This window comes from Lichenostomus cassidix, unplaced genomic scaffold (genome assembly GCF_008360975.1).
Source record: "Lichenostomus cassidix isolate B80296 unplaced genomic scaffold, HeHo_3.0 HiC_scaffold_707, whole genome shotgun sequence".
NCBI lineage: Eukaryota > Metazoa > Chordata > Aves > Passeriformes > Meliphagidae > Lichenostomus > Lichenostomus cassidix.
The window spans coordinates 55716-81446 of record NW_028147326.1 but is presented as its reverse complement, the minus strand read 5'-3'; the positions used below and the strand labels follow the sequence as shown (position 1 = coordinate 81446).

The following is a 25731-nucleotide window of genomic DNA, read 5'->3' as shown; positions in this document are numbered from 1 at the left end:
GGACTGAACACTGACTCTCCCTCTTTAGATGTGCAAAAGCAATATGAGTGTGCCAATTTTGGGGAGCAGGGATCCCCTGAGAACCCTGCTGCAGATTGAACATTTTCTGCCTCTGATTCTCCTGGTTTAGATGTGCAGAAGCAGTATGAATGTGCCAATTTCGGGGAGCAGGGATCCCCTGAGAACCCTGCTGAGGATTGACCACTCTGCCTCTCCCGGTTTAGATGTCCAAAAGCAGTACAAGTGTGCCAATTTCGGGGAGCAGGGATCCCCTGAGAACCCTGCTGCAGATTGAACATTTTCTGCCTCTGCCTCTCCTGGTTTAGATGTCCAGAAGCAGTATGAGTGTGCCAATTTCGGGGAGCAGGGCATCACTGTGGGCTGCTGGGACGTCTATCGGCACGACATCGACTGCCAGTGGATCGACATCACCGACGTCCCGCCCGGGGATTACCTCTTCCAGGTGGGAAAAGGAGCTTTTGGGACACTTCTGCTGCTTTGATCTTCCAAATTATAGCAAGGATTTACCAAACTGGTTGATCTGACACCTCCTACTCCTGATTATAAAGGGATTATGTTCCCTTTAGGTTTTGAGTGATGGATGTGCAGCAATTCCTCACACTCTGAATTCACCTTTTATTGGGAAAGGACATTGCACTGGGCTGGGCAGCAGCGTTAAAGGCAATAAATGGGATTTTGGGAAGGAATTCCTGGCTGGGATGGAATTCCCAGAGGAGCTGTGGCTGCCCCTGGATCCCTGGAATGTCCAAGGCCAGCTTGGAGCACCGTGGGACAGCTGGAGGTGTCCCTGGTGTGACACTGGATGGCATTTAAAATATTTCCCAACCCAACCCAACCCATTCCAGGATTCCCTGACTGAGCCTTTATTCCCCAATCTGCCTTTATTCAACCACTTCCTCTCTCCTCGCAAAATTAATTACGTTTTTTTTTTCCCTGCTGAAAACACAGCAGTAAGGAAATCCCTCATCCTTCATCCTGCCCAATCCCCCTTGGATTAACTCCCCTTTTCCATCCCTCCAGGTGGTGATCAACCCCAACTACGAGGTGGCAGAGTCGGATTATTCCAACAACGTCATGAAGTGCCGCAGCCGCTACGACGGGCAGCGCATCTGGATGTACAACTGCCACATAGGTGAGGCGCTGGGAACACCCCAAAATTCCTCCTGGGACGGGAATTTCAGGGTTTCCCCCTCGTGAAATGCTCTGGGGCAATCCCAGCACCTGGCAGAAATCCAGGGAATCAGGTGGGAAAGTTCTCCGCAAATTGAAATTATTTTGCCAAGCTGGGACATTTCTCCTTCCCCAATCGAAATTATTTTGCCAAGCTAGGAAACTTCTTCGCAAATTCAAATTATTTCACCAAGCTGGGAAATTTCTCCTTCCCTAAATTCAAATTATTTTGCCAAGCTGGGAAATTTCTCCTTCCCCAAATTCAAATTATATTTTGCCAAGCTGGGAAATTTCTCCTTCCCAGATTCAGATTATATTTTGCCAAGCTGGGAAACTTCTCCTTCCCCAAATTTAAATTATATTTTGCCAAGCTGGGAAATTTCTCCTTCCCAAATTCAAATTATTTTGCCAACCTAAGATCTCTTCAGGTCCCAAAGTTTGTCTTCAGAAAGAAATAAAGAATTGGAGAAAAGTCCTCTGCTCCAATCCCAGCACAAGTCCAGGGAATCAACCTTGGAAATTTCTCCTTTGCAAATTATTCAAATTATTTTGCCAAGCTGGGAAATTTCTCCTTTGCAAATTATTCAAATTATTTTGCCAAGCTGGGAAACTTCTCCTTCCCCAAATTCAAATTATTTTGCCAAGCCAAGATCTCTTCAGGTCCCAGAGTTTAGTTTCTCTTGGAAAAGAAATAAAGAATTGGAGGAAAGTCTTCTGCTCTAGGCAGGAATTAAAACATTCCCAGAATGTCAGGGAAAACTCAATTTTCTTGGAAAAACGTAGAATATTATCACTTGGCTGCTTCTTTTTGGCCATGGAAATATCAAAGGCAAAGTAATTTGAATTTGGCTCAGAACTGTCAGAACCATTTCAGATGGAATTGACTCGAGGGCTTTTGAGGACTTTTCACCACAAATTAACAACACAACTCCCTGCCCAGCTCCAAACACAACCAGCTCCCAAAATTCCCTTCTCCAAGGAATGGTTTTCCTGGAAAACAACAAAAAAAACCAAAAAAAATCCACACAACCGCCGATTTTTCTCATTATTTTGTGGGTTTTTTAGCAGAAAATCCTCGTTTTGTGTGTCACATTGCAGACTGTGACCTAGTTGAGGGACGTGGAGCTCATCCCAGCTGTGGGATGGGCTTGGGAATATTTCCAGTTCCAAAGAAATGGTTTGGATTTCATTGTGTTAGAAATAAAGAAATTCGGGGAGTTTAGTCTTGCAAATCCATGAAGGACTAACCCAGCTCTCCTGGCTGTCCCAGTTAGGGAAAGATTTAATTAAAGCTTCATCTAATTAACCCCAAAGCTTTGAGCCCTTTGTTCCCAGGGTGCCTGGAGCCTGTGCCACCCAAGCTGGGAAAAAATCCCACAAGTGCTTTGCTCTGCCTGATCCCAGAAAAAATTCCATGTGTTTTTACCTTCTCAATCCCAGAAAAAAAATTTAAGTGCTTTTCCTTGCCCAATCTCCCCCAAAAAAATCCCCCAAGTGCTTTTCCCTTCCCAATCCCAAGTGTTTTTCCCTTTCCTATCCCAGAAAAAAAATCCCCCAAGTGCTTTTCCCTTCCCAATCCCAAGTGCTTTTTCCTTCCCAATCCCAGAAAAAAATCCCTCAAATGCTTTTCCCTTCCCAATCCCAAATTCTTTTCCTTCCTGGTCCCAGAAAAAAATCCCTTAAGTGCTTTTCCCTTCCCAATCCCAAGTGTTTTTCCTTTTCCAATCCCAGAAAAAAATCCCCCAAATGCTTTTCCCTGCTCCTGCTGACCCTGAGCTCTCCCTGTCCCTCTCCAAGTGCTTTTCCTTCCCAATCCCAGAAAAAGATCCCTTAAGTGCTTTTCCCTTCCCAATTATAGAAAAAAATCCCCCAAGTGCTTTTCCTTGACTGAGCTCAGAAAAAAGTCTCCCAAGTGCCTCTACCTTCCTGGTCCCAGAAAAAAATCCCAAGTGTTTTTCCCTTCCCAATCCCAGAAAAAAAATCCCCCAAGGACTTTTCCCTGCTCCTGCTGACCCGAGCTCTCCCCATCCCTCTCCAGATGTTTTTCCCTTCCCAATCCCAGAAGAAAATCCCCAAATGCTTTTCCCTATTTTTTTCTATTCCTGCTGACCCTGATTTCTCCCTGTCCTTCTCCAAGTACTTTTCCCTTCCCAATCCCAGAAAAAAATCCTCCAAGTGCTTTTCCCATTTTTATCCTGCTCCTGCTGACCCTGAGCTCTCCCTGTCCCTCTCCAAGTACTTTTCCCTTCCCAATCCCAGAAGAAAATCCCCCAAGTACTTTTCCCTTCCCAATCCCAGAAAAAAATCCCTTAAGTGCTTTTCCCTTCCCAATCCTAGAAGAAAATAAATCCCAAGTGCTTTTCCTTGCCAATCCCAGAAAAAATCCCCCAAGTGTTTTTCCCTTCCCAATCCCAGAAAAAAATCCCTCAAATGTTTTTCCCTTCCCAATCCCAAATTCTTTTCCTTCCCGATCCCAGAAAAAAATCCCCCAAGTGCTTTTCCTTCCCAATCCCAGAAAAAAAAATCCCTTAAATGCTTTTCCCTTCCCAATCCCAAGTGTTTTTCCCTTCCCAATCCCAGAAAAAAATCCCCCAAATGCTTTTCCCTGCTCCCGCTGACCCCAACCTCTCCCCATCCCTCCCCAGGCGGCTCCTTCAGCGACGAGACGGAGCAGAAGTTCGACCACTCCCGGGGACTCTCAAATAACGTCGTCTCCTCCCGGTAGAATTCCCACTAATTTAAGGCAGCCAGGACTCCAGCTCCGGCCCTTCCCGAACCACTGCACCCCCCAGGACTCCCAAATCCCCCGGGAATTCTTTCCTGGAAAAGCTCTCCCTGCCCGGTTTAGGTGCTCAGGCCACCCCTCGGTGCCTCCTGCAATTCCAGCTCTTCCAAGCCATTCCCAAGGATTTCTTTCTCCCTGCTGTTTGCAGCATCGCCTTTCCTCCCAGGAATTCAGCTCAGCCCGGGAGGGATGCCAGCCAGCCCAAAAGTGCCTTCAGCCTTCGTTTCCAGGGGAAAATTTGGGAATTCTCGGCTGGATGCCAGCCAGCCCAAAAGTGCCTTCAGCCTTCGTTTCCAGGGGAAAATTTGGGAATTCTCGGCTGGATGCCAGCCAGCCCAAAAGTGCCTTTAGCCTTCGTTTCCAGGGGAAAATTTGGGAATTTTCGGCTCTTTTCCCGCTCTTGTTTGTGCTGCTGCTGCTGCTTCCTGCGCTCCTCAGCAAGGAAAGACGAGGAAAATTTTGGGTTTTTTTAAAAGAAAAAGAAGAAACAAAGGAGCAGCTTTTTGGTCCGGAGGGGAGCAGCGAATGCAGAACATGGAATTTCACCTGGAATTTCACATGGAATAAATTTCCCGTGGAATCAGAGCCTTTATCCTTATTTTCGAGGTGAAAATTTGGGAATTCTCAGCTCTTTTCCCACTTTGTTTGTGCTGCTGCTGCTTCCTGCGCTCCTCAGCGCCTTGGCTCCAGTTTATCAAGGAGAGACGAGGAAAGGAAAATTTGGTTTTAAAAAAAAATAAAGAGAAAGAAAGGAGCAGCTTTTTGTGAGCAGAACAGTGTGAAGCTGAATTTAATACTGCAGTGAAACGCTTGGATCCAACAACCTGTTCTGGAGGGGAGCAGCGAATGCAGAACATGGAATTTCACCTGGAATTTCATCCAGAATTTCACATGGAATAAATTTCACGTGGAATCAGAGCCTTTATCCTTATTTTCGAGGTGAAAATTTGGGAATTCTCAGCTCTTTTCCCACTCTGTTTGTGCTGCTGCTGGCTCCAGTTTAGCAAGGAAAGACAAAGAAAGGAAAATTTGGGTTTTTTTAAAAGAAAAAGGGAAATAAAGGAGCAGCTTTTTGTGAGCAGAACAGTGTAAAAGCTGAATTTAATACAGTGAAACGCTTGGATCCAACAACCTGTTCTGGAGGGGAGCAGCGAATGCAGAACATGGAATTTCACCTGGAATTTCACCCAGAATTTCACCTGGAATTTGGGAATTTCCCATGGAATCAGAGCTCCCCAGAAGTGCTCCCTTCCCTCACCACCCAGAACTCAGTGAATTCCCAGCGATGAGCACTTTGGGGTTGGGAATTCCCATCCCAGATTGTCCTCCTCCCACCTCCCAGCTGGATATTCCAATTTTTTTTTTTTTTTTAATCCCAAAGGATGGATTTGCCTCCTCGTCATTCCTGCCTCTCATCCCCAGAAATCTGCTCCTGTGGGAATTCCCTGTGGTGCTCCTCTGTTTGTTTGAGGAAACACTTTTGCTCCTCCAAGAAAAAACCAGGAAAAAAAAAATCAAAATTACTCCAGAAGCCCTTGGTGTATTTCTCCTCACAATTCCTGGAATTATTTGGAATTTTTTGGAATTTTTTTTTCTCCTTTATTCTCCGAGCAGCCAAAGTCACCTGGATCTTTCCAGCTGATTCCACAGGGGATTAAAAATGGATTTTTTTTGGCTGTTTCCCAAAAAAATCCTCACCTCACAGGGATGCTGTGAGGCTTGAAAATGCAGGAATATTTGGAATATTTGGAATATTTGTAATTTCTCTCCCTCCAGCGGTGCAGAGGGCAGCTGGCAAAAGGGGTTTGGACCTCCTGAAAAGTGGAAAATTCCCATTTTTCGATCGGAATTCCAGCCTGGAATTCAAACAGGCTTTGGGACACATCAGCACAGGCAAATCCTGGTTTTTCTTCCCCTAAGGAGCAAATCAAAACCTTTCCTCACCAGCAGGCCGAGTTGAAACTCTGCAAATTTGGGAAAAAAAAATTCCCAAAAACTCGAATTCACTCGAATTCCCACCAATTTTCTGGGATATCCAACAGCAACATTACAACAAACACAGAACAGATTTTTTCACCTCCTTAAGAGCTAAATTTTGGCCAAAAAACCTCCAATTCCTTTACTCTCAATGCCTATTTTTTCAATTTTTTTCGGGAAAACAGGAAATACTCAACAAAGAACCAACCTCAACCAAGAATTCCAGCACCTCCCCAAAAAAACCTGGAAAAAAAACCAACTTTTCCCCATTTTCCCAACTTGGTTCTGCTCCCTAAAGGAACAACATTTCCTCTGCATTTTCACAGCAACAGCCACGCTGATTTTCCAGCTTTTTTTTTTGGGATTATTCCTGCTGATCCGAAGGGTCTGGTTGGGGAATTTCGTTCCCAGAGGTTTCCTGCTGTCGGTTTTTCCAGCCCAGGGCGTGGGACACGAGTCTCCTGGCCACTGCTGCGTCTGTCTGGGGACGTTCCTTGCCCAGCTGGAGGAGTTCTGGGGGGAAAAAAAATGGGGAAAATTCAACTTGGTGCTCCTACAGGCAGAAATTTGTGGTAAAAATTCTATTTGTGGTAAAAATCAGCCTTGCTGGCTGGTATTTTGTTGATTTATTGCCATTAAATCCTTGTATCTAAACCAATAAATGGATTTTTTTTGCCTGGGAAGAGGAAATTCCACATTTTCCAGTGGAATTTCAAAACTTCCCAGTTTATCAGCACAAAGCCTGATCCCAGTTTTCCTCAAAACCAGCAGCCTGAATCGTCATTCCTTGCCCAGGTGGAGAAGTTCTGGGGGAAAAAAAATGGGAAAAAATTCAACTTGGTGCTCCTACAGGCAGAAATTTGTGGTTAAATGGTAAAAATCAATAGCAAAAAAAAAAAAAAGTGGCTGCGGTTATGTTGATTTATTGCCATTAAATCCTTGTTTCTAATAGAATAAATTGATTTTTTTTTTGCCTAGGAAGAAGGAATTCCACGTTTTCCAGTGGAATTTTTAAAGGTATAAAGCTCCAGGTCTCTTCTGCTGTGGTTAGGAATTTTTCCTCATCCTCCTCCAGGAATGAAATTCTTCACACATCCCATCCCTGGGAAAAAGCAATTTATCCATCCAGAAAAATAACTTATCCATGCACAATCAGCCAATCTAAACTCCTCAAAACCTGAATTGTTTTTCCTTGCCCAGGTGGAGGAGTTCTGGGGGAAAGAAATGGGGAAAAATTCAACTTGGTGCTCCAACAGGCAGAAATTTGTGGTAAAAATTCAATTTGTGGTAAAAATCAGCCTTGCTGGCTGGTATTGTGTTGATTTATTGGCATTAAATCCTTCTGTCCCTGTGAATAAATTGATTTTTTTTCCCTAGGAAGAGGGAATTCCACATTTTCCAGTGGAATTTCAAAAGGTCACCATAAGTTTCTGCTGTGGTTGGGAATTTTTCCTCATCCTCCTCCAGGAATAAAAATTCCCCACACATCCCATCCCTGGGAAAAAGCAATTTATCCATCCATAAAAAACAATTTTTCAGCACAAACTCCTCCAAACCAGCAGCCTGAATCCTTAGAAAAATGCAAGGAAAAGGAAAAAAAAAATCTACATTTTAATAATTTTTAAATATTCCAGATATTCCAATATTCCCCAGGCAGTGCTCTCCATTTTTTGGGGATTTTGCAATTCCATCTGCAAGAAAAGAAATTTCACCAAAATTCCACCAAATCCACAATAATCCGGATTTGGGGATGAATTAATTAATTAATTTTCAGAGTTATTATCCACCCAGCAAGGGGAGGTTTGGCTTGTTTTTCCAGAAGTTTTATTCCTAAAGTTGTTAAAAATAAATAAAGGAGAGACTGTCAGCTAATTAAGATCCATTAATTTTAATGGATTCAATTTTAATGGATTTAATTTTAATGGATTTTTAATGGATTTTTAATGGATTTAATTTTCATTTTAATCTAATTTAAGATTAATTTTGCATTGAGAAAAAAAATCAATTTGAAGTGGGTGCCAACAGAATTTCTGTTGAATCACTATATTTATTAATTTTAATTAATTAATTCTCAGATGAGTGAATAAATGAAAAAAAACCAAACAGATGAAGGGGAGATGCAAATAAACCCAATTTTTGGCTGTTTTAACTCAAGAATTTGGCTGAAAACTCATGAATTTGTCACTGTGGCTTTGTCCCTTTTCAATTGGAATTAATAATAATAATAATAATAATAAAAATAATAAAAATTATTAAAAATAATAAAAAATAATAAAAAATAATAATTGTGTAATTAAAATTGGGATTTCTTTCAGCTGCAGAGAGCTGGGAAATCCCAGGAATTGTTGGTTCAGAGTCTCTGAGGTTGGTGGCTTTTCTTTCCTGTGGCAACTGTACTGATTGGAAATCAATTAAATGGCGTTAATCGATAATCGATAATCGATAATCAATAATCGATAATCAATAATCGATCAATACTCGATCAATCCGACGATGTTCACGGCTCAGCTTCACCATTTCTCCTCCACCTGATCCTGAATAAAATTCTGAATTAAAAACCACGAGGTTGGGTTTGTCTGCTTTGGGTTGGGCAGAGGGAGAGAGAATTGCTGGGGAATTTGGTGGGTTTTGGTTTAAAAAATCAGAATTTTGGCAGAACTGGGAAGAGAGAATTCTTGGGAAATTTGGTGGTTTTGCTTTAAAAAAAATCAGAGTTTCAGCAGAACTGGAAAGAGAAAATTCCTGGGAAATTTGGTGGTTTGGGTAACGTTTTGATTTTTTAAAAAATCACAATTTCAGCACAATTGGATAGAGAGAGTTCCTGGGGAATTTGGTGGGTTTTGGTTTAAAAAATCAGAATTTTGGCAGAACTGGAAAGAGAATTCTTGGGAAATTTGATGGTTTTTGCTTTCAAAAAATCAGAATTTTTTGAAATTCTTGAAAATTTTTGAATTTTTGAAATTCCAGAACTGGAAGAAGAAAATTCCTGGGAAATTTGGTGGTTTTACCTTCAAAAAAAATCAGAGTTTCAGCACAACTGGAAAGAGAAAATTCCTGGGAAATTTGGTGTTTTTTGTTTTCAAAAAATCAGAATTTTGGCAGAACTGGAAAGAGAGAATTCCTGGGAAATTTGGTGGTTTTTGCTTTCAAAAAATCAGAATTTTTTTAAATTCTTGAAAATTTTTGAATTTTTGAAATTCCAGAACTGGAAAGAGAGAATTTTTGGGAAATTTGATGGTTTTACCTTCAAAAAAAATCAGAGTTTCAGCAGAACTGGAAAGAGAGAATTCCTGGGAAATTTGGTGGTTTTAGCTTCAAAAAAAATCAGAGTTTCAGCACAACTGGAAAGAGAAAATTCGTGGGAAATTTGGTGGTTTTGGGTAACGTTTTGATTTTTTAAAAAATCACAATTTCAGCACAATTGGATAGAGAGAATTCCTGGGGAATTTGGTGGGTTTTGGTTTAAAAAATCAGAATTTTGGCAGAACTGGGAAGAGAATTCTTGGGAAATTTGGTGGTTTTTGCTTTAAAAAAAATCAGAATTTTTTGAAATTCTTGAAAGTTTTTGAATTTTTGAAATTCCAGAACTGGAAGAAGAAAATTCTTGGGAAATTTGATGGTTTTGCTTTAAAAAAAATCGGAGTTTCAGCACAACTGGAAAGAGAAAATTCCTGGGGAATTCGGTGGGTTTTGGTTTAAAAAATCAGAATTTTGGCAGAACTGGGAAGAGAATTCTTGGGAAATTTGGTGGTTTTTGCTTTAAAAAAAATCAGAGTTTCAGCAGAACTGGGAAGAGAAAATTCCTGGGAAATTTGGTGGTTTTTGGTTTCAAAAAATCACAATTTTGGCAGAACTGGAAAGAGAGAATTCCTGGGAAATTTGATGGTTTTGCCTTCAAAAAAAATCGGAGTTTCAGCAGAACTGGAAAGAGAAAATTCCTGGGAAATTTGGTGGTTTTGGGTAACGTTTTGATTTTTAAAAAAATCACAATTTCAGCACAATTGGATAGAGAGAATTCCTGGGGAATTTGGTGGGTTTTGATTTCAAAAAAATCACAATTGCAGAACAACTGGAAAGAGAAAATTCCTGGGAAATGTGATGGTTTGGTTCATGTTTTGATTTTTAAAAAAATCACAATTCCAGCAGAACTGGAAAGAGAGAATTCCTGGGAAATTTGGTGGTTTTGCCTTCAAAAAAATCACAATTTCAGCATAAATGGAAAGAGAGAATTCCTGGGAAATTTGATGGTTTGAATCACATTTTGCTTTAAAAAAAAATCACAATTTCAGCACAGCTGAAAAAAGAGAATTCCTGGGAAATTTGATGGATTGGGTCAAGTTTTGCCTTCAAAAAAAATACAATTTCAGCACGATTGGAAAGAGAAAATTCCTGGGAAATTTCATGGCTTGGGCGAAATTTTGCGTTCAAAAAAAAAATCACAATTCCAGCAGAACTGGAAAGAGAAAATTCCTGGGAAATTTGATGGTTTGGGTCATGCTTTGATTTAAAAAAACCATAATTCCAACATAGATGGAAAGAAAAAATTCCTGGGAAATTTCATTGTTTGGTTCATGTTTTGCTTTCTAAAAATCACAATTCCAGCAGAACTGGAGAGAGAAAATTCCTGGGAAATTTGATGGTTTTGCCTTCGAAAAATCACAATTTCAGCATAAATGGAAAGAGAGAATTACAGGGAAATTTCATGGTTTGGGTTACATTTTGCCTTCTTTTGTGGGGGTTTGGGGTTGTGGTTTGTTTTTGTTTTTGTTGTGGGGTTTGGGTTTGTGGTTTTGGGTGTTTTGTTTTTTGTTGGGGGTTTGGGTTTTGGTTTGGGTGTTTTGTTTTTTGTTGGGGGTTTGGGTTTGTGGTTTTGGGTGTTTTGTTTAAAAAAAATCCCAATTCCAGCACAACTTTTCCCTTCCAGCTCCTCAAAACAGCAGCAAATTACAAATTACCAAAAAAAAAAAATTACGATTTCCAATTATAATTAAAAATTACAATTACAAAAAAAAAATCCTAAATCTGAATTACAGCAAAATTCCAGACTCCACACCCACAATAAAATCCATAAAAATCCATAAAATCTATAAAAAAACCCAACTCAACAACAAATAATTGGCATTTAACATGAATTTCCACGTGGATTTCTCACCTGCACCACTCAGGACTGGGAATAATAAATGTGGATTAATAATAATTAATAATTTATATCATCAATATATAATAATAATTCTATCTATAATTGCATATATTTTATTATTAATAATATATATTATTTTATTATATTTTTATTGTATAATTATACTATTATATTATATATATAATAATTATAATTAATTATATTATCAATTATTTAGAATTATGTTATAATTAATAATTTATATCATTAATATATTATTAAAATAATTATACTTGTAATTATATAATATAATTATATAATTATATATAATATACATATTTATATTATATATAATATATATCATATTATATATATTATATATAATAATTATATATAAATTATGTAATTATATATAATATATATAATTACATATAAAATATATTTATTATATATATTATATATATTATATATAATATATATATTTTATATATTATATATAATATATATATATATATAATATATATATATATATTTTATTATATAATAAAAATATATAATATTATTAATAATAAAATATATAATTATAATTATAATGACAATTAATTCTTATTATATTATTATATCATTATACATTATATTATTATTATATTATATATTATACTATTATATTACTATATCATTATAACAACCTATTCTAATAATGATTAATTACATTATCACAATTACAATTAATTATAATTATAATTATAACTAATAATTTCTACACTTAACATACAACAACACAATTTATTATCAATCAGAAAAAGCAGAGGAATGTGGGAATTGTTAGTGAATTGCTGACTCACTGTGTCTCTGCAGCGCTCGCAGCCTGGCCTGGGGGCTGCCGTGGAGCAGAGGCCGCAGCTTCACACTGCCGTAGCGCCGGCCAAGGGCTTGGGAAGCTGCAGGGAGCCAAAATCCAGCAATTAATTAAGAATTAATCCCCAAAAAATCAATATATGGAGAATAAAACTTAATAATGACGGGGTTGGAGCAAGATGTGGGGTAAAACGGGTGAAATTGTAGTGAGAATCGGAAAAAATATGGGGAAAAAATGTTGGTTTTGGAAGAATGTTGTGGTTTTTGGAGGAAATTTCACCCCCCAAAAAAAAGGGGAAATTGGATGGAAATCCCTCCAGGCTGCTCTGAGCCAAATGTGGGGTGTTTGTCCCCCCCAAAAAAAAATTGAAATAAAAATAAATGTGCTCAGAGTTTTGGTGTCATTGCCAAGGTGCCTGGGGAATTTTTGGAATTTGTAGGAATTTCTTTTTGGTTATAGAAGAACAAAAAAAAGGGAAAAAAGGGGAAAAAGTGAAAATATTATTATTATTATTATTATCATTATTATTATCATTAACAACAACAACAACAACAATAACAATAATAATAATAATAATAGCAATGGGACAATAATAATAATAATAATAATAATAATAGCAATAATAATAGCAATTGAATAATAGTAATAGTAATAATAATAATAATAATAATAATAATAATAATAATAGCAATGGGATTATAATAATATTAATAGTAATAATAATAATACCAATACGATGATGATGATAATAATAATAATAAAATAATAGCAATGGATATTAATAATAATAATAATAATATAATAATATTAATAATAATATAAATAGTGTTTTTTTGGTTTGTGATAATAATAATAATAATAGTAATAATAATAATATCAATAGGATTATAATTATAATAATAATAACTAATAGCAATGGAATAATTAATAATAATAGTACCAATAGGATGGGATAATAATAATAATAGTAATAATAATAATACCAATAGGATGATGACAATAATAATAATAACAATAACAATAATAGCAATGGAATAATTAATAATAATAATAATAATAATACCAATAGGATTATGATAGTAATAATAATAATAATAGTAATAGTAGTTTTGGTGTTTTTTTTTGTTGTTTTTTGGTTTTTATAATAATAATAATAATAATAATAATAATAATAACAACAACAACAATAATGGGGTGAGCCCTGATTTCCCTGGGATCCCTAAATCCCAGAAATACCTGTGGAAAGGCTGGAGAAGATTCCCAGGGCGTGAGTATCATCCACCCACTGGATTTTGAATCCACTTTCACTGCAAGGAAATAAAATAATCTTAATTAATGTCTAGGAAAAGAAGAGCAAAGAACATTAAATGTTCCCTTTTTGAGGCCTCGATGTCAAATGACCCCAAAATTCTCCTTTTCCTCTCCAACCCAACCTCAGCTTCAGGGATTGACTGAAATATTGGCATTTTTTAAGTGCTCAGGGACAATAATGAAAAATCAAGGGATTTCTGATGTGGTTAGAGGGGAAAATCCCATAAAGGCTCAGCGGGAAATGGGAATTTGGGAGCAAAAAAAAAAATTCCTTCCCCAAAGAAGGAATCCAATCCATTGGATTGATCCATTCCCAGCTCAGTTCTATTCCCAGAGGGTGGGAAATAAAAAATATGAAAAACCACACAGTAGGAAGTGTTGGATGTTTAAAATATTATTTGAAATAATAATTTAAATCAAATAAATAAATGAAATAAATAAAAAAATATATAAAATAAATAAATGAAATAAATAAATATATAAATAAAATATATAAATATATAAATATATATATATAAAAATAAATGAATTGATGAAATTATAATTTAAAAATCATTTTTAAAACAATATATATATAAATAAATAAATAAATTGACAAAATCATAATTAAAATATCGTTTTAAAAATAAAATATTTATAAAATAAAAATTAAATAAAATTATAATTTAAATATCATTTAAAAATTATATATATATAAAATAAATAAATAAACAAATTGATGAAATTACAATTTAAATATCATTTTAAAAATAAAATATTTGCAAAATAAATAAATAAATGAAATTATAATTTAAATATCATTTCAAAAATAATATATATATGTAAAATAAATAAATTGATGAAATTACAATTGAAATATCACTTTTAAAATAAGAATTCATCGGGTTTCAATGGGATCTACAGAATGGATTTCCACATCCAATCCAGGAATTATCCCAGGGGGATGGTGAGAGAAAAACATGGAAAAAAAGAGTGAGAGGAGCTCAGCTCTGCTCCAACCTCATTCCCCTGGATTTCCCCAAAAAAATCTCATCCCAGCAGCAGGACTGGGGGAAAAAAAAAAAAAAAAAGGACTTTTCCTTGGAAATTCTGATGGAATTTCGCTCAGGAACCAACCGAAAAAAGGACTTTTCCAACCAAAAAAAGGACTTTTCCAACCAAAAAAGGACTTTTCCAACCAAAAAAAAGGACTTTTCCAACCAAAAAAAAGGACTTTTCCAACCAAAAAAAAGGACGTTTCCAACCAAAAAAAAAGGACTTTTCCAACCAAAAAAAAAGGACTTTTCCAACCAAAAAAAGGACTTTTCCAACCAAAAAAAAAGGACTTTTCCTTGGAAATCCCAATGGAATTTCGCTCAAGAACCAACCAAAAAAAAGGTTTTTTGGTTGGTTTGTGGGGTTTTGGTTTTGGTTTTGGTTTTGGTTTGGTTTTTTTTTGTTTGTGGAACTTTTCCTTGGAAATCCCAGTGGAATCACCTCGTTTTTCTCAACCCAAAAACTCCTAAAAAACCACCTGGATGGAGAGAAACGAAGAAAAGGAGAAAATCTTGATTTTAAACCAAACCTAACCTTTGGGAAAAGGAGTAAAAACCCCTTTAGGGCACAGAAACTGGGGAAGGAGAGACCAAAATTTGGGATTTTTTCACTGGCTGGGGAAGGACTCACTGGAAATCGGCGAAGATCTCCATGAGATCCTCGGTTCTCAGGGAGGAGGGGAAGTCGTAGATCTCGGTGACATGGCCCAGGTGGCCCTCGGTGACCTGAGGCTCCCCGAAGGTGGAGCAGTCCAGGCTGATCCTCTCGACGCTGATCTCCTTCAGGGTCAGCTTGGCCACGATCTGGGGAGAGATAAAGTGGGAATTAGGGAAATAATGAGTATTGGGAAGAGGATTGTGGCACCCCAAATGCCAGTCCTCAGAGTGGGCATTCCAACCCTAAATCTGCACCTCCCAGGAATGAATTCCTTCCCATTTTTTCCCAAAATTTGTTCCAACCCTAAATCTGCACCTCCCAGGAATTAATTCTTTCCCTTTTTTTCCCAAAATTTGCTCCAACCCCATCTGCACCACCCAGGACAGAGATTCTCCTCTCAGGAATTGATTTCTTCCCCTCTTTTCCCAAAATTTGCTCCAACCCCATTTGCACCACCCAGGACAGAGATTCCCCTCCCAGGAATTAATTCTTTCCCCTCTCTTCCCAAAATGTGCTCCAACCCTAAATCTGCACCTCCCAGGAATTAATTCTTTTCCTTTTTTTCCCAAAATTTGCTCCAACCCCATCTGCACCATCCAGGACTGGGATTCTCTTCCCAGGATTCAGTTCTTTCCCCTCTTTTCCCAAAATTTGTTCCAAGCTAACTCTGCACCACCCAGGATAGAGATTCTCGTCCCAGGGATTAATTCTTTTCCCTATTTTCCCAAAATTTGCTTCAACCTTCCATCTGCACCATCCAGGACAGAGATTCTCCTTTCAGGCACCAATTCCTTTCCCTGTTTTCCCAAAATCTGCTCAAGCCCTACATCTTCCCCACCCAGGACAGAGATTCTCCTCCCAGGAATTAATTCTTTTCTGTCTTTTCCCAAAATCTGCTCCAACCCTAAATCTGCACCTCCCAGGAATCAATTCCTCCCCCTTTTCTCCCAAAATTTGCTCTATCCCTCCATATGCACCACCCAGGTCAGAGATTCTCCTCCCAATAATTGATTTTTTTCCCTCTTTTCCCAAAATTTGCTCCAACCCCACCTGCACCCCCCAGGAATCGATTCCTTCCCTAATTTTCCCAAAATCTGCTCAAACCCCATCTGCACCACCCACGACTGGGATTCTCCTCCCAGGATTCAGTTCTTCCCCCTCTTTTCCCAAAATTTGCTTCAACCCCATCTGCACACCCCAGGAATCGATTCCTTCCCCTATTTTCCAAAAATCTGCACCACCCAGGACAGGAATTCTCCTCTCTGGCACCAATTCCTTCCCCTCTTTCCCCAAACTCTCCCCCAGCCCTACCTCTGCCAGGAGCTCTGCTGAGCACTCCTCCTCCAGGCCACCCTGCCTTGTCCCCTCTCTGTCCCCAGCAGCCAAATCCAGGTTTCTCCACAGCGCCTCGGCCACATCCTTCTCCTCCTCCTCCTCCTCCATGATCTCCTTCTGCTCAGGAACTCCCTGAGGAGCTGAGGGATCACCCTGGAGCAGCTCAGGAGCAGCCAGAGCTCCAGCTGGACCTTCCTGGAGGATCTGGAGAGGTTTTTCCTCCTCCTGGGCAGTGCTGGGGCTCTGCTGGCTTTCCGTGCTGGAAGAATCCTGGCGTTGCTCAGCATTCCCAGGATCCTGCTCTGCAGGTGGGGATGTATTCCTGCTGCTCTCCAGGCTCTGGGCAGGAGCAGGTTGGCATTCCAGCTCTGTGCAGCTGTGGTTTTCCAAAGGGAAGGAGCTTTTCCCACATTCTGGCCCTGCGGCGTCGCGGCTGGATGGGTTTTGCTCTCCCGCTTGGCTCTGGGATTCGCTGCCTTCTGGGATCAAATCTTCCTCTCCTGCTTCATCAGGTGGCTGGTTATTGTGTCCAGAAGCCAGGGAATGGGAACAGTCTTTATCCTGATTTTCCTGCTCACAGGGATCATTGCTATTCCCTACGGATGTCGAATTTTCCAAATTTTCAGAATTTTCATCGCACGGAGGATGCTCGGCTTCTCCTGGGACATTCCCTTCTTCAGGCTCCTCCTGCTGCTTCCCAGAGCCACCCCCGGGGCTGCCTCCATCCCTGTCCCCTCCCTGCGGGCTGGCATGGCTGTCCCCGAGGGAATTTTTCGGGCAGTTGTCACCTCCTGTCACATCCCCGCCCAGCTCCGCTCCAGGGCTCTCCCTCTCCCTCCAATTCGCCTTTTTCCTGCTGGCTTTGGGGACATACAGAGCTTTTTCTGGCTTCTTCCTGGGCGGCCTGGTGATCCTGCCTGACCCCACGGAGGCACGGGAGTTGTCCCCGTGGGTGTCACCCGGGTGGCGTGGCCAGAGCCCTCGGCCACCCCGGCCCCAGGGCTGGGCTGGACGCTGGGAGCGAGGAGGGTTGGCTCTGGGTTTTTGGTCACTCGAGGTGTCACTGGGAAGCCTGGGAATGAGGGGATGATGGAGAGGTGAGCAGGGAATCCCCAGGGGTGTGGAAAGGGAGGAGGAAATGGAGGAGAAGCAAATTCATAAAGGAGTCAGGGCAGAGGGGAAATCCTGCTGTTCCTTGGGGTCTGCAAGGTGGTCATGGGGACATTGAATGGGACATGGTGGCTTTGTGCTTGATCCCAGGGCTGGAGATTCCCTGGAGCCAGGCTGGGAATGTTCACCTGGAGAAGCTCCAGGGAGAGCTCAGAGCCTTTCCAGGAGCTCCAGGAGAGCTGCAGAGGGACTGGGGACAAGGGATGGAGGGACAGGACACAGGGAACGGAGACACACTGCCAGAGGGAAAGGATGGGTGGGATTTTGGGAAGGAATTCCTGGCTGGGATGGAATTCCCAGAGAATCCCCTGGATCCCTGGAAATGTCCAAGGCCAGGTTGGGATAACCTGGGACAGTGAAGGTGTCCCCACGGCAGGGTGGCACTGGGGTGACTCCAGAGTCCCTCCCACCATCCCATGAGCTCCAATCCAAGCCCAGCTCACCTGACAGCCGAGTGACAAATGACTGTCCTCCTCCTCCAGCCCTCTCCCACCGAGAAGCTGCTGAGCAGCTCCATGCTCTCCACGGTGCGATGGATCAGGTAGCGCAGGCGGCTGGACAGCGGCGGGAACAGCAGCACCCTGCAGGGACAGGGCTCAGCTTGGAGGGGTGGCAACGCAGGAGAAGTTCAACAAACTCTTCCCCAAGGCGTTCCCAGTATGGGAATTTAAACCCCAGTATGGGATTTTGGTCACTGGATGAGCAAATCCCAGTATGGGATTTAAATCGGGAAAAAAGCCAAGCGGGAGTTGATGATGTTAAGGAGTTTAAAATCCTTCCAGATGTGCAGCCAGACACATTTTATCTATAAATTACAGCATGGGATGTCTGATCCCATGGACTGGGATTCCCATTCCTGCCTGGATCCATGTGGGAATGGCTGGGAAGCACCAGAAGGCTGCTGCAGGTCCCTTTTCTCCCCACCTCAGAAATGTGGAATAAACCAAAATGGATAAAGAAACACCCCAGCCAGTGGCACTGCTGTCACACAGGGTTTGTCCCCGAGGGTTTGACAACTGCCCAGGCAACTCCTCTGCCAAATGTTCATTAAATAAAAAAAGCACTGAAACAAATATTGAAGGTCAGATGAGCTGGGAGGGAGCTGAACTCAGCACTGCCAGCCCTGCTCTGTCCAACACCTGGCTCTGGTCACCTGCAGGGCTCCAAAGGTCACCAGATTGGGGAATAAATCCAGCTGAACACAGGGTGAGCCATGGCCTGGTGAAAAAACCACCAATGTCCACCAAACTGTGCCTGGAGGAGTGACCAGAGGTGGAGATCCACACCAATCCCTCGGGAATGCTCTGAGCAGCTGGAGCTCCACAGGCAGACCCCAAATGCTGCCAGTTTCACCCCAGAGAAACGATGCAAACCAAGTCACCAGGAGCCAAACGTCACCAGGAGCCAAACGTCACCACGAGTCCCTGCTGCTGCCATCCCCCAGGGACAGCGGGGACAGCAGGGAGAGGTCACCCCCGGTCACCCCCTGCCCCGGCCAGGCTGGACACTGACCGCTGGTGCTGTCCCTGCGCCATGAAGTGCTCCAGCTCCTCCGCGATCCTCGCCACGAACTCATCCTCGGTGGGCGACAGGAACACGCCATCCATGGGGCGCTGAGCCAGCGTGGCAGGGGAGCCTGCGAGGGACAGGGACACGGGGGTGGGACAGGGACATTCGGGAGGGACACACCGAGAGGGACAGGGACATTCGGCAGGGACACACCGGGAGGGACAGGGACACGGGGGTGGGACAGGGACACACCGGGAGGGACACACCGAGAGGGACAGGGACATTCGGCAGGGACAGGGACACACCGGGAGGGACACACCGGGAGGGACAGGGACACGGGGGTGGGACAGGGACACACCGGGAGGGACACACCGGGAGGGACAGGGACATTCAGGGGGGACACACGCGGCCACAAACCCCATCCCCGGGTGCCCTGCCAACCTCACCCTGTGCTGCTGCTGCACTGATCCATCTGCACCTCGTTATCCCTGAGCATCCCAATATCCCCTTCCCTGGGCATCCCAATTCCCCCTTCCCTGGACATCCCAATTCCCCCATCCCTGGACATCCCAATTTCCCCTTCCCTGGACATCCCAATTCCCCCATCCCTGCTCTCCGCACCCCCAGCACCCAGCGCTGCCCCCCTTCCCCCAGCGCCACGTGCTCCTCCTGTCCCTGTCCCCACCCCACCCCATCCCCGAGCCCCCTTCACCCCCATCCCCGCCTCCCCGCACCCCCTATCCCGCACCCCCCGGTCCCCCCAAGCTCCGGCCGCCCCGTCCGGGGTCCCCCCGTGTCCTCACCGCCAGGCCCGGCCGAGTGGCGGATGCCGGTGCGGCGCCTGCGCCCTGTCCCGGCTCCTCCCGCCCGGTCCTGGCTCCTCCCGCCCCGTCCCGGCTCCTCCCGCTCTATCCCGGCTCCTCCCGCTCTATCCCGGCTCCTCCCGCTCCGTCCCGGCTCCTCCCGCTCTATCCCGGCTCCTCCCGCTTCGCCCCGACTCCTCCCGCCCGGTCCTGGCTCCTCCCGTTCTATCCTCCCGCTCTAGCCCGGTTCCTCCTGCTTCGTCCCTTCTTTTCCGTCCCCTTCCCGGCTTGTCCCTCCCGGCTCTGGTTCCTGCCGCTTGATCCCGACTGTTCTCTCTCTGTCCCAGCTCGTTCCTCTCTGTCTCGGCTTCTCTCGCCCTGTCCTGGCTCCTTCCTCTCCATCTCCGCTCTTCCCTCTCCATCCCAGTTTTCCCGCTCCATCCCAGTTTTCCCACTCCATCCCAGTTCTCCCGCTCCACCCCAGTTCTCCCACTCCATCCCAGTTCTCCCACTCCATCCCGGTTCTTCTCACTCGATCCTGGTCCTTCCCGCTCCATCCTCACTCTTCCCTCTCCATCCCGGTTCTCCCGCTCCATCCCGGCTCTTCCCACTCCATCCCAGTTCTCCCGGTTCTCCTGCTCCATCCTCACTCTTCCCTCTTCATCCCGGTTCTCCCCGCTCCATCCCGGTTCTCCCACTCCATCCTCACTCTTCCCGCTCCATCCCCGCTCTTCCCGCCGGGCCCACATCCCATTCTCCTCCCCTGCTCTCATTTCCTCCTTTCTCCGCTAAATCCTCTTCAATTCCCTTTTTTTTCTCCTGCTGACAAACCACTTTCAGCACAGCAGCCATTCCCTGCCCCAAGGGTTTGCCTCCACTCCCTCCACAAACAGCCCTGGATTAAGGATTAAACCCCAGAATTTTGCCGCAAGTAGCAGGAAACTCTTCCCAAGCAGTTTTGGGAAAAGCTGGGCACTCCAGCTCCCTCCTGCCACCCAGCCAGGAGTCCCAAGGACCACCCAACACCCTGAATTCTAAATATTAATTCTAAATATTAATTCTAAATATTAATTCTAAATATTAATTCCAAATATTAATTCCAAATATTAATTCTAAATATTAATTCTAACTATTACAGCAGCGTTCAGATCCAGTCATTTGAGGCTTTCCAGATGATCATCCCCATCTCAGACCAACAATTCCTCCTCTAAATTAGGCTGAAAAACCCCGAGATTTAGGGTCACAGCTGGAAGGGAGTGCAGGAGCTGCTCCTGACCTCAGCGATCAGACAGAAACATCCCGAGGTTGATTGGGGAGCAAGGAGAGCTCCTGAAGAGCCTTTTTTATTGCAATGAGGCGGCTCGGCAGGCAGAGCGGCAGGATCGTTAATGAAATGGAGGAGGAAGGGAATTAGAGGGAGAATGAGGTGAAAGGGGGATGGAGCAGCTCGGGAAAAGGAGGATCTGAGGGGTGGAAGGAGCTGTGGAGGCACTGATTTTCTGCTGATTTTCTGCTGTTCCCTCCGCAGGGCTCAGACACCCTCATCCCCAAATGTCCCAAACATCTAAAAGCTGGCTTTGGTCGCTGCCAGGACCTTCAGCCCAGGGACGCTCCGAGCTCCTGCCGCAGGGCCAGGGCGGATTTCAGCTGTCAGATCCTTCCTGCGCGGCTCGGACGATCACTCAGCCCCGGGGAAGGTGGCTGTGACCTGTCGAGACCTGCAGGGTGAATTCCTGCCGACAGGGACAGCCCAGGGGAGTTTTCCTGGCAAATCATCCCCTCCTTCCCGCCCAGCTTGCCATGGCTGGAGGCTGTTCCGTGGCACAGCATCGCCCCACGAGCTCCGGGCAGGGTTGTCCAGCCCTGACAGCCACACTTGGCACCCAGTGACCAAATCTGGCACCCAGTGACCAGCTGGGTTTGGCCAGTGCCCATCCAGCAGCCTCAGGCTGGTGGCCACAGGACAGGGACAGTGGCCAAAGCCACCTCCTTTCCCCACAGGCACAGCTGGATTTTCACTTCCCAACCACGGAGAGGCTCAGGAGACCACAGCATCTCTGCTTCCGCAGCTGAAGTCACCAGGAAAGTGGAATTCCAGCCTTTCCATTCCCCATCTTTTGCAGAAAGTGGGTTGTTTTTTGGGTTTTTTTTCCCCATGGGTGAACTGGAGAAAGCAGCAACACAAATCCCTGCTGCCCCCCAGGCTGGGGCCACAGCTGAGTCACAGAAACACGGATGGAGAAACCTGGAAAAGCACTCTGGCTATTCCACACTCGGGAACGGAAACAGAGAGGGAAACACCCACATTATCCTCGGGCTCCTCAGCAAGCAGGAGGGACAGGAGTGTCCCAGCTTCCATCCAGTGTCACAGCTTCCATCAGGAGTGTCCCAGCTTCCATCCAGAGTGTCCCAGCTCCCATCCAGTGTCCCATCTTCCATCGTGTGTCCCAGTTTCCATCAGGAGCATCCCAGCTCCCATCTGGAGTGTCCCAGCTTCCCTCCAGTGTCCCAGATTCCACCTGGAGTGTCCCAGCTTCCCTCCAGTGTCCCAACTTCCACCCAGAGTGTCCCAGCTTCCATCCCTCCCGCAGACCTTCCCACCCCCCCATTCCCAGCCTCTCCTCAAGGGAGGACGCTGCTGCTGAGATGGGGAATCCTCCCCAGCGAGATGGGAGTTCCACACTCTGGAAAAGGCCTGGGAGGGGGAGAAGAGCCTGGAGAAACCCCATCCAAGGAATCCTGGTGGTTCTCCAGCTGCAGCACAGCGTGGGGCAGGGGCTGGGGGTGGCTGAGGCTCTGCACAGCCCTGTGCTCCGCCGTGTCCGGCTGGAAGGACACCAGTTCATTGCTGAAGGTCACTGTCTCCACAGCGCTGCCGGGACACAGACAGCCCCAGCCCAGCAGCGAGGCGAAAGCCCTGCGGAACTCGGCGTTGAAGGCATAGATGACGGGGTTGAGGGCCGAGTTGGCCCAGCCCAGCCAGGTGAAGGTGCTCAGCACAGCCCCGCTGACGCACCGCGGCTCTCCCGGCTCCCTGGGCTCGGCGGCGCAGAAGGGAAGCAGGCAGTTGAGCACGAAGAAGGGCAGCCAGCAGCACACGAACACCCCCACGATGATGGAGAGCGTCTGGAGCACCTTGGTCTCCTTCTTGAAGGAGTTTTTCGGGGAGGTTCCCCGCGGGCTGTCACCGCCGGGGTGTCCTGCTGTCCCCTCCAGGGAGGAGATCCCGCGGAGCTGGCGCCGGGCGATGGGGAAGAGGCGCCCGTAGGTGACCAGCATGATGGCCACGGGGATGTAGAAGCTGACGAGGGACGAGGAGATGGCGTAGGTCCTGCCGAGGCTGGAATCACAGCTTCTCTCCTCCCCGGAGCCGTTCAGTCCCGGCTGCTCCCGGTCCTTGTGCCACCGCAGCTGCACGGGGACGAAGGAGATGAGGAGGGACAGCAGCCAAGCCACCCCGATGGCGACAGAGGCCGCGCGCCGTGTCACCCTGCCGCGGTGGCCGAAGGGGCTGGCGATGGCGCAGTAGCGCTCGACGCCGATGAGGCACAGGTTGAGGATGGAGGCCGTGCAGCAGGTGATGTCAAAAGCCACCCAGAGGTCACAGAAAGCCCCGAAGGGCCAGAAGCCCAGCACGTCGCTGGCCGCTCGCCAGGGCATCACCAGCACGGCCACCAGCAGGTCAGACACGGCCAGCGACACCACGAAGAGGTTGGTGACCTTGGAGCGGAGATGTCTGAACCTGAGCACGGCCAGGCACACCAGGCTGTTCCCCAGCAGCGTGGCGAGGATGAGCAGGGACAGGCAGGTGGCTGTCACTGCTCGCAGGGACAGCTGGGGGTTGCTGTCCTCAGGCCAGCTGGTGGCATTGAGCTGCACTGCTCCTCCCGCCGAGGGGGACAACCCATCCATGGCTGCTCCTGCAGAGCTCCTCAGCTGCTCCAGAGTCCATCAGCATCCACAGCCTGGTGTCACTGCTCCCGAAGCACTGTCACAACATCCCCGGAGCTCCAGTGTCCATCAGCATCCACAGCCCGTTGTCACTGCTCCCTAAACAGTTGTCACAACATCCCCAGAGCTCCAGTGTCCATCAGGATCCACAGCCTGGTGTCACTGCTCCCAGAGCATTGTCACCACATCCCCAGAGCTCCAGAGTCCATCAGCATCCACAGCCCGGTGTCACTGCTCCCGAAGCATTGTCACAACATCCCCAGAGCTCCAGTGTCCATCAGCATCCACAGCCCAGTGTCACTGCTCCCAAAGCATTGTCACAACATCCCCAGAGCTCCAGTGTCCATCAGCATCCACAGCCCAGTGTCACTGCTCCCAAAGCATTGTCACAACATCCCCGGAGCTCCAGCTGCAGTCCAATCCCACTGCCAGCCCCAGGAGAGGCGCTGGAAGCTCTCACTCCATTCCAGAGCTGCTGCTGACAGCGTTTAGATTTTCCCTCCTGCCTCCCAGCCCAGCTCAGGGGCTCACACTCACCTCCAGCAGCTGCGGAGGATTTGCTGCAAATCTTCCTCCCTCTCCTCTCTCCTCTTCAGGATTCTCTTCGGGTGATCCTCTGCCTGCTGCAGAATTCCCAAATCCCCACCGAGGCCAGGCTGGGATTTCCAGAGGGGATTTGATCTCTTTATTCTCCCACAGATCTCCCAAACCGAGCTGCTCTTCCCTCTGGATTGCATCCGGTGGGATCTGAGTGCCCCTTGGAGCTGGGAGAAGGTTTAATCCATGGCGTGAGTCACTGGGAATTGAGGGAGAAGGGTGAAGAGGGAAAATAACAAATATCCCAGCGGGATTGGAGGGTCCTCAATGCAAATCAGCGCAGGAATTGATTGTGATGTCCTGAATAAAAGATTACCTGATTGCACTGGCCAGGCACTGAGTCACAGCTCGCTGATGACCCCAAACCACTCACTGCTCCCTGCCCTGAGCTGGTGCCAAACTGGAATTTATTTTCCACTGAAAAATTCCTCCTCCAGGAAAAAGAAAATTAAAAAAAAAACACATCTAAAAATCCTGTACAAACATGGAAGTTTTTTCTTTCTGAAGTTTTTCTTTCTGCAGAACCGGTGAGGATGCTGAACACCACCTGGATATGTTTTTAAATCCTTAATAAATGGATTTCACTTTCAGTAAAATGCTGTAAAGTCGCTTCTCTTTCAAGTTCATCACTCTTCCTTTAATTCCCAGGTCATTCCATTGTTCTCACCTCAGGGATAACTGACAGCTGGAAACATCAACCAGAAAGTCAAGATGCTCTTCCAGGCAGGTGTGGATGTGGCACTTGGGGACAGTTTGGTGGCAGCCTTGGCACTGCTGAGGCCACAGTGGGACCTGATGGCCTTCAAGGACTTTTCCAACATTAATAATCCCAGGATTCTGTATTTTGAAGGAGGAGCTGCCCTGAACCTCGAGGAAGGATTTCCTGGAGGTCTGGATGAGCCACGAGCTGCCACTGCAAAGCTCTGCTGTGATTTCCTGAGGTGACAGAGCAGTGCCACCTCTGCTCTGAGTGACAGATCAGTGCCACCGCTGCTCTGAGGGACAGATCACTGCCCCTGCTGCTCTCAGTGACAGATCACTGCCACCACTGCTCTGAGTGACAGATCACTGCCACCACTGCTCTGAGTGACAGATCACTGCCCCTGCTGCTCTCAGTGACAGATCAGTGCCACCACTGCTCTGAGGTGACAGATCACTGCCACCACTGCTCTCAGTGACAGATCAGTGCCACCACTGCTCTGAGTGACAGATCACTGCCACCACTGCTCTGAGTGACAGATCAGTGCCACCGCTGCTCTGAGTGACAGATCAGTGCCACCACTGCTCTGAGTGACAGATCACTGCCACTGCTGCTCTGAGTGACAGATCAGTGCCACCACTGCTCTGAGTGACAGATCACTGCCACCACTGCTCTGAGTGACAGATCACTGCCACTGCTGCTCTGACAGATCAGTGCCACCGCTGCTCTGAC

General features: G+C 45.4%; 3 protein-coding genes and 1 long non-coding RNA gene across 4 annotated transcripts in view; 1 reads left to right on the top strand and 3 right to left on the bottom strand.

Annotated features, from left to right (window-relative positions):
- LOC146423408 (lysyl oxidase homolog 2) overlaps positions 1-4224 on the top strand; it is a 62231-nt gene extending 58007 nt beyond the window's left edge. The window contains exons 13-15 of the mRNA XM_085044790.1: positions 327-463; positions 1042-1153; positions 3837-4224. Of these exons, the coding sequence (XP_084900916.1) occupies positions 327-463; positions 1042-1153; positions 3837-3916 (329 nt within the window). The 3' untranslated portion in view covers positions 3917-4224. The remainder of the gene's footprint in view (positions 1-326; positions 464-1041; positions 1154-3836) is intronic.
- On the bottom strand, positions 1941-3185 carry LOC146423409 (uncharacterized). Its single transcript, XR_014847559.1, has 2 exons — positions 3114-3185; positions 1941-2617 (listed from the first exon to the last, which is right to left on the bottom strand). It is a non-coding gene; the product is annotated as an uncharacterized LOC146423409 (long non-coding RNA).
- A 1125-nt stretch (positions 4225-5349) lies between the features above and the next one.
- On the bottom strand, positions 5350-19146 carry R3HCC1 (R3H domain and coiled-coil containing 1). The gene is made up of 7 exons (XM_085044787.1): positions 18952-19146; positions 17883-18020; positions 16246-17341; positions 14908-15080; positions 13168-13238; positions 11918-12013; positions 5350-6466 (listed from the first exon to the last, which is right to left on the bottom strand). The coding sequence occupies exons 1-7, from the start codon at positions 19044-19046 to the stop codon at positions 6318-6320; spliced, it is 1818 nt and encodes a 605-aa protein (XP_084900913.1). The 5' UTR covers positions 19047-19146; the 3' UTR covers positions 5350-6317.
- Positions 19147-21905: 2759 nt separating this feature from the next.
- Positions 21906-25510, bottom strand: LOC146423406 (D(1) dopamine receptor-like). The gene is made up of 2 exons (XM_085044791.1): positions 22311-25510; positions 21906-22270 (listed from the first exon to the last, which is right to left on the bottom strand). Exon 1 carries the CDS (start codon positions 23661-23663, stop codon positions 22374-22376), a length of 1290 nt encoding a protein of 429 aa, XP_084900917.1. The 5' UTR covers positions 23664-25510; the 3' UTR covers positions 21906-22270; positions 22311-22373.
- Between the last annotated feature and the right edge of the window lie 221 nt (positions 25511-25731).

What these genes read in the sequence shown, in the direction of transcription:
- R3HCC1 (XM_085044787.1), bottom strand. Translation starts at nt 19,046, where the DNA reads ATGGATGGCGTGTTCCTGTCGCCCACCGAGGATGAGTTCGTGGCGAGG. An exon ending in ATTTGTCACTCGGCTGTCAG is followed by an intron (nt 17,342 to 17,882) that starts GTGAGCTGGGCT and finishes CCTCATTCCCAG; the next exon opens with GCTTCCCAGTGACACCTCGA. An exon ending in GAGATCTTCGCCGATTTCCA is followed by an intron (nt 13,239 to 14,907) that starts GTGAGTCCTTCC and finishes ATTTCCTTGCAG; the next exon opens with TGAAAGTGGATTCAAAATCC.
- LOC146423406 (XM_085044791.1), bottom strand. Translation starts at nt 23,663, where the DNA reads ATGGATGGGTTGTCCCCCTCGGCGGGAGGAGCAGTGCAGCTCAATGCC.